Below are 6622 nucleotides of genomic sequence, written 5' to 3' on the forward strand. Positions count from 1 at the left end.
ACGCGGAAGCGGGAGGGGCTGTGGGGGTCGGTGATGAGCCCCTCGTGCGAGCTCTCCGGCGTGCGGACCGAGCACCACACCTGCAAACCCAGGGTGAAGAGGCTCCAGCGCTGGTGCCTGTGGCTGCAGGGCCCCACTCCCTGCCCGAGGAGCCCTCCCTGCCCCATGTGATGGGCACAACACACCCCCGGTCCCGGCTCTGCCTCGCTTTTTAACCCACACCACCCATCTCAGGTTCTCCACCCATCTCTGGAGGCCTCCGTTTTGCCATCACGCCCTCCCAACGCCATCTGGGCATGCCTCCACGCCCCCAAAAACCCACCACCCAGTGACCTACCTGGGCAAAGCCGACGAAGAAGAGCTGGTGGTTGGTGAGGCCGAGGGTTGGGAGGGTTTCCTCATCCCCGTTCTTTTTCAGCCAGTTTTGATACGCCTGGTAGCCAGGGAGTGCGGCAAGCTCAGAGGACAACACCGACCCCACCACACCGTGCCACCCGCTCTAACTCCCCAGCCCTGCGGCCCTACCCGGTAGGCAGCCTTGAGGCCCCCGTTGTCAGCGATGTTCTCCCCGAGGGTGTGCTTGCCATTGACAGCCTCCCCGTTGATGGTGTAGTTGCCGTACTGCTCCACCATGCACTCCGTCTGCCGCTTGAAGGCCTCCACCGAGGAGTTCTTCCACCAGGGACGCAGGTTGCCATCCTTATCGTACTCCCGGCCTGCCGAAAACACAGCGAGCCCTTCATCACCCCACCAGCCACCCCTCCAGCAGCCCACCCGCCTGGCCCTGCCCATACCTTGGTCATCAAAGGCATGCGTCAACTCATGGCCCACCACCACGCCGATCCCACCAAAATTCAGCGACCTGCAAGAGGCCAACGTTGAGATTTAGCCACGAGATTTAGCCTCAAATTTTGGGACAGGATGAAATCTGTGAATCCCGCCTTCCACATTTTCTCTGGACTCTTACTTGGGAGATGCACGGGTGTAAAAAGGGGCCTGGAGGATGCCAGCAGGGAAGACAATCTCGTTCTTGGTGGGAGAGTAGTAGGCGTTGACCGTTGGAGGTGTCATGCTCCACCTGCAGGGACATGGACATGGCCAACGTGGCAGCACAAACCCATCCCTGACGTCTTCTCCGACACCCTCTGCTTATGGTGCAAAGCCATCAGCCCTAATTCAACTCCCCAAAACCCTCATGGCCTGGTGGACACCAGATCCCAGTGCTCCAGATTATTGAGATATTTCCCCTGAGGGCAACAGAAGCAGAGCAGGAGACTTACTGGTCTCGGTTTGGTGGTTTCCGGAGCTGGTCGGCGGTGACCCTGGCTGAGAAGTTGTAGAACTGCATGACGTTCTCAAAGTAGAGGTCAGACACGGCTTCGTACTGCAGAAGAGCAAGGCATGAGTGGCCTGCAGTGATTGCCCAGCCCTATTCCTCCCTCCATGGTCATGTCTGAGCCTCCAGAGCCGGCCGAGTTACGGCTGCTCACTTCTCCTCCTCTCCAACATCTGCAGAGTCTCCAGAGGGCAGTGAATCACTGTTACAGAAACCATCTCCTCCTCTTCCCAGGCAGGGGCTCCAAGAGCACCAACCACCCCAGAACTGACCCACAGGTCTCTGAGAAGTTCCCAGAGAAGGGCCAAGAACATCAGTGAGACCCTTCTGGAGGAAGCCAGGGCTGCCCTGAGGCCATGGTGATGGGCACATGTCCTGCACATACTAGTGGAGTACTAGGGCGCAGCAGAAGACCCAGGGGACATATCTGACCAACTCACATCATTAAAGACTTTATCCAGCTCCTTGGGGTCCATGATGAACTTGGGGTAGCCAATCATGTTGTAGATGGCATCTGCCTGGGGAGTGACAAAGATCAGTGTGCTTTGGTGATGGAAGGACAGTCTCACCCAGCACCACCACTCTCCACCACCATCCTCTCCCCCCCAGTGCTGCTGCCTGCACCTCACCTTCTCTTTGGCCGATTTCCTTGTCTCTTCATCCATCCACTGCAGGGTCTCCAGGCTTTCCTCAAAGGCTGTTTTAATCTCTGCAATCATTTCCTCTGCCTAGACAAAACAAGGTGGCACAGCGTCGGTCCAGAGAGGTCAAGGACCTTCACATGGGTGGTGAGGAAGAGGCTGGGATGCCAACACGTAGACTAGTGAAAATCCCAGTGAAGGGAGATGCTCATTGGACAAAAGGTGAGCAGAGAAACATTGGTTGCTCCAACCATCCACCACCGTGGTGGCTCACACGCCACTCAGTTGGGGACATACCACCTGCTTGCTGTCCTCGGCGAAGGTGGCCTTGACGAACATGGCCCCCAGGGCAAAGCCCAGGTTGTTGTCTGTGTCACTGATGCAAAACTTCCAGCGTGGGAGGCAGGTCTGCACAGGACAAGAGGTGGTTGTCAGTGGTGGCATGGCCAAAGCCCCCCCACCTCCCCACCCTCTTGCCCTCCTGGGAGACGGGACCACATCCATCCCCCTTTCTACAGAGCTGCCACCCCAAAACCTGCCCCACATCCCTATTTTTTGGATGCAACATCATGGGGATTTTGCTTAAAAAGCTGTCACCATTCTCAGTGTGATTTGGGGGTGTCAAGGGCTCCACCCTCACCTTCTTTGTCCCGTACATCACTTCCATGAATTTCTCCTCAGCATCCTGGAAGCGCTGGTCCAGGAAGGGGCTGGTTTTCCTCACGAGGTTCCAGATCATGTAGTTGTTGAGGAGACTGCGGCGAGAGGCGGTGAGCGGGCAGCAGGACACGTCTGCCCACCCTGGGCACCCCTTGCCACGGGCTGGGGGCTCTCACCATTTATCTGTGGCCAGGATGAGGTCGGAGACCTGCTCCAGGTACTCCTTGGCATAGACCACGACGGGCTCCGACTCATTTATCTCCACAGGGTAGAAGACTGTGGAGAGGAAGGGCATCCAGTCCACGGCCGGCGCCAGCTCCTGCAAAAGCCATGCTGCTGCTGTAGACCCAAAAAACCATCAGGGGGGGGTATCAGCTGCTTCCCAAGCTGGAATCTGCTGCATCAGCCCCAGTTCCGAGGGATCCAGCTGATTTTGCAGGGACCAGTGCCCATAACAGCAGCATCCTCCAAAGGTCAGAGGGGAGTAAACAATTTCCTCCCGCAAAAGAAGAGAAAGTGGGGCGGGTGTCAAAAATGTTGACACAACAGGGCCCCTCTGGGGACACGGGGAGGTGACCAGGCTGACGTCCACAGCTGGACCACAGGCAGCAGCGCCGGGCCGGCATTAGGGCCACGGTGGGCCGGTCGCCAGCCTCGGGGGTGGTCCGGAGGCTGGGAGGAGCAGGTCAGGGTGGGATTTCCCCAAGGAGGACACAGGCCAAGCTATTGCACAAGAGCTTCCCAGGCGGTGTTGGCCAGCGTTGGGCTTCCTCGGAGGAGCTGCGTCACCTCCACCCATCCATCCTGCTTTCCAAACCACGGCAGAGCGGGAAAACTCGCCGACTCTACCCCTACCTTTAGTTCTCCAGCTGTCATTTTATGGTAGATGACCTCCTCGTCCCGGTGCTTCTCCTGTGGGATGGTGATGTTGGCCAGTGCAGTCTCAAAATCCAAGATCTGCTGCATCTGCTGCCGCGTCGACTCCTCGTCGGTGCCTCCCAGAAACATCCCCAGCTGCACCATGTAGTTCAAGTACCCCGCAAGCACCTACGTGGCGGGACAGGGTGGGGACCAGCACGGTGGGTGCCACCCACCCACGGCACCTCCCTAGCGAAGCCGGATTTCCCCCGATGGCCTTTACCTTCTCGTTCTCTGTCTTGTTCAGGTAGTAATCCCGGGAGGGCAGCCCCAGCCCCAGCTGATCCACCTGGATGACGTTGCTGTTGGAGTTCTTGGAGTCGGCGCCGACGTCAACGGAGAAGAAGGGCGAGACGCGGTAATGCGCCGTCACCTCCCGCAGCGTCGCGTTGAAGTTGTCCCCAGCCCAGGGACCCGTGATGTTCCAGCCACCCAGCTGGGGAGGAACAACAGTCGCCTTTTGGGTAAGGAACAACCACCTGGAATTGCTTTAATATTCCCCCCCCCCTGCCCAATACCCATCCTGAAGCTGAAACGTTCAGGAGAGGCAAGACCTGCCTATAAGTCCTTGCTTCTCTCTGCACGCCTGCCCTGAGGGATGCTCTTCCCTGGCTGCTAGGACTGCCCATAAATGAGTTTCCCCCCCCATTTTGCAGAGGGAAAACAGCTTCTCCAGGAGGAAGGGGACAAAGTGGATGAGGCTCTGGGCAGCCTGATCTAGTGGGAGGTGTCCCTGCTCATGGCAGAGGGGTTGGAACTGGGGGATCCTTGTGGTCCCTTCCAACCCTGACAGATTCTGATTCTGTTTTAGCAGAGGACTTTGGAGCCCTGGTGGCTCGGTGGTTGGACTTGATGATCTTGGAGGTCCCTTCCAACCTAAAGGATTCTATGATTCTTAAACCTTTTGGATGAGCTCCATGAGGGGGGTGGCACGCAGCTCCTCGATCTTGCTCTCGTTCATGCAGGCTTGGTAATAACGCTGCGCCTTGCGCTCCGCCTCGCTCGACACGTTGGCCGTGGTGTTTTCTGCAGGAGGTACCCAGGGGAGGCTCACAGGGGGGGTCCCCAGGGACAGGCATCCACCCCCACAACACCAGACCCCCCACGCTTCCACTGGAGAAATATCCAGCCCAAACTGGGGCAAAAGCAGTCTCCAAAGAGGTACAAAGATCACCCCACTCCGTGCCCCCAAGAGCATCCCACGGCCCCCAGCTCTTCCTGGCCTCCTGCCCCCGTCTCCTCTCACCCGCAGTGATTGCTCCAGCTATTTGGAGCAGAAAAGATAAAGGAAAAAAAAACAAAAAGCATTTTTCCAGCAGCTCTGATGTTCCCAGCATCCTCCATCCCCCTCTGCGCTGCCCTTACCCCCGTGCTGGTGCTCCCTAGCCCTATATTATTTACTCCTGCAAAAAGGAACAATAAACCCATTTTTCTCCTCTGCCTCCAAAATCATCCTTTTATTTTTTTTCCCCCCCTTTAAAATTCTGCTTCCCCAGAGGGTTTTTTTTTGTTATTATTTTCCTCATGACACAGCTTGCACCTTTGGCTTCCCAGCTGCATGGTTTTATTAACTAAAGGTCCCTCAGCTCCAAGGAATTCAAGGAAATGCCAAACGCAACCACTTGGCTGGAGGCCCGTTCCCTTCTCCCGGTAAAACCAGTGCCAGATTTCAGTGGGAAGAGCCGGGGACGAAGCTGTTCCCGCGCCACCCCCCTTCTCCCAAAAGACAACACTCTTCCCAAACCTTCTCTTTCCAGATAATCAGCCCTGGCTCATGGAAAGTGCTGATAAGGAGCCAGCTGTTTGCTCAGAGCTTGAACAAACCGTCCCTGCCAGTTGCCGGATAAGCCGCCCCGCTTTGGTGCTCGCACGCAGAGGCTGAGCCTGGGATCCTCCCTCCACTCGGGGAGTTTTCAGCCCCCCAAAAATGGCCAGGTTGGCAGCCAGCCTCCCCCCCCCGAAAAAAAAGCTGCTCTCAAAGGCTGGAAGCTATAACAGGAGGAAATTCAGATTCTTCAGGTGACATCGGGGTGCTGCGTCCTCTGGATGCTGTCTGAGGTACAAATGCTGAATTTCAGAACCTCTGGGAACACCGCCACGGGGTTTGTGGAGCTGAGGCCAAGACCCTTCCCTTACTTGGCATCAAAGAGCTGCAACACCACGGTCAAAAATCCCAGGGGCATCCAGGAGAGCAAACACAGCCAGGATCTGCTTCCCAATGCCCTCACGGTGCGTGCGTCACGGCTCAGTTTGACGCTGGGGTTTCAGTCCAACCTTACATCCCCACAAGGATGTTTTCAGCATCCCCTGGACCTAACGGGGCTCCTCGGCACCACGGGGGTCCCACCGCTCCCTCCTACTCACCCAGCAGATGCTTCATGATGGCCTGGTTGTGTTCCCAAAGGTTGTTGAAGGTGCCCCAACGCGAGTGGCCGTCAGGGAGCGGATTGGCCTTGATCCAGCCCCCGCAGGCATAGCTGAAGAAGTCCTCGCAGGGGTTCACAGCGCGGTCCAGCGAGCTGAGGATGGAGCTGGTGACGGAGATGCAGGCTTCCGACAGGCACACGGCCGGCGGCCCTGGGGGCAACGATGGGCTCAGCTCCTCCAGCCATGAGCTGCACCAGGAAGCATCCCGCCCCACGTGGGCAAACAGCTGGTGCCCGAGCACCCCACCCGCTCTAGGGCCAGCAACACAGACCTGTGTTCCCATCCCATGCCCCAGCACTCCATCCCAGGGTGAGGGATGCAGGCAAGCATCTCACCCTACACCCAAACTTCCTGCCCAACACGTGAGCATCTCACCTTGGGGTGAAGGATGTGAGCAAGCAGCCCATCCTGTGCACGAGCTCCATGAACCACTGAATCATTTAGGTTGGAAAAGACCTTTTAAGATCAAGTCCGACTGTTCCCCCAGCACTGCCAGGTCTCCACTAACCCATGTCCCTCAGCACCACATCTCCACGTACATTATTTTATGTATAATGTTGTCTATCATTACATCTGAACTGTGCCTTGTATTTTCTTAGCTGGGGTGGAAATGTGTTCTCCTTGGCCATGCCTATGTAGC

The 6622-nt window shown here is 57.2% G+C and overlaps 1 protein-coding gene across 1 annotated transcript in view; it reads right to left on the reverse strand.

Moving 5' to 3' along the window:
• Positions 1–2: 2 nt before the first annotated feature.
• Positions 3–6622, reverse strand: part of ECE1 (endothelin converting enzyme 1) — a gene marked incomplete at both ends in the record, with an annotated part of 7199 nt that continues 579 nt past the window's right edge. Inside the window, 15 exons of the mRNA XM_008946616.1 lie at positions 3–80; positions 338–433; positions 526–716; positions 795–862; positions 968–1078; positions 1281–1384; positions 1777–1854; positions 1966–2064; positions 2275–2385; positions 2618–2732; positions 2814–2956; positions 3493–3684; positions 3779–3991; positions 4457–4581; positions 5920–6132. Of these exons, the coding sequence (XP_008944864.1) occupies positions 3–80; positions 338–433; positions 526–716; positions 795–862; positions 968–1078; positions 1281–1384; positions 1777–1854; positions 1966–2064; positions 2275–2385; positions 2618–2732; positions 2814–2956; positions 3493–3684; positions 3779–3991; positions 4457–4581; positions 5920–6132 (1937 nt within the window). The remainder of the gene's footprint in view (positions 81–337; positions 434–525; positions 717–794; positions 863–967; positions 1079–1280; positions 1385–1776; positions 1855–1965; positions 2065–2274; positions 2386–2617; positions 2733–2813; positions 2957–3492; positions 3685–3778; positions 3992–4456; positions 4582–5919; positions 6133–6622) is intronic.

Source organism: Merops nubicus, unplaced genomic scaffold (genome assembly GCF_000691845.1).
Source record: "Merops nubicus isolate BGI_N331 unplaced genomic scaffold, ASM69184v1 scaffold35358, whole genome shotgun sequence".
NCBI classification, from domain to species: Eukaryota; Metazoa; Chordata; class Aves; order Coraciiformes; family Meropidae; genus Merops; species Merops nubicus.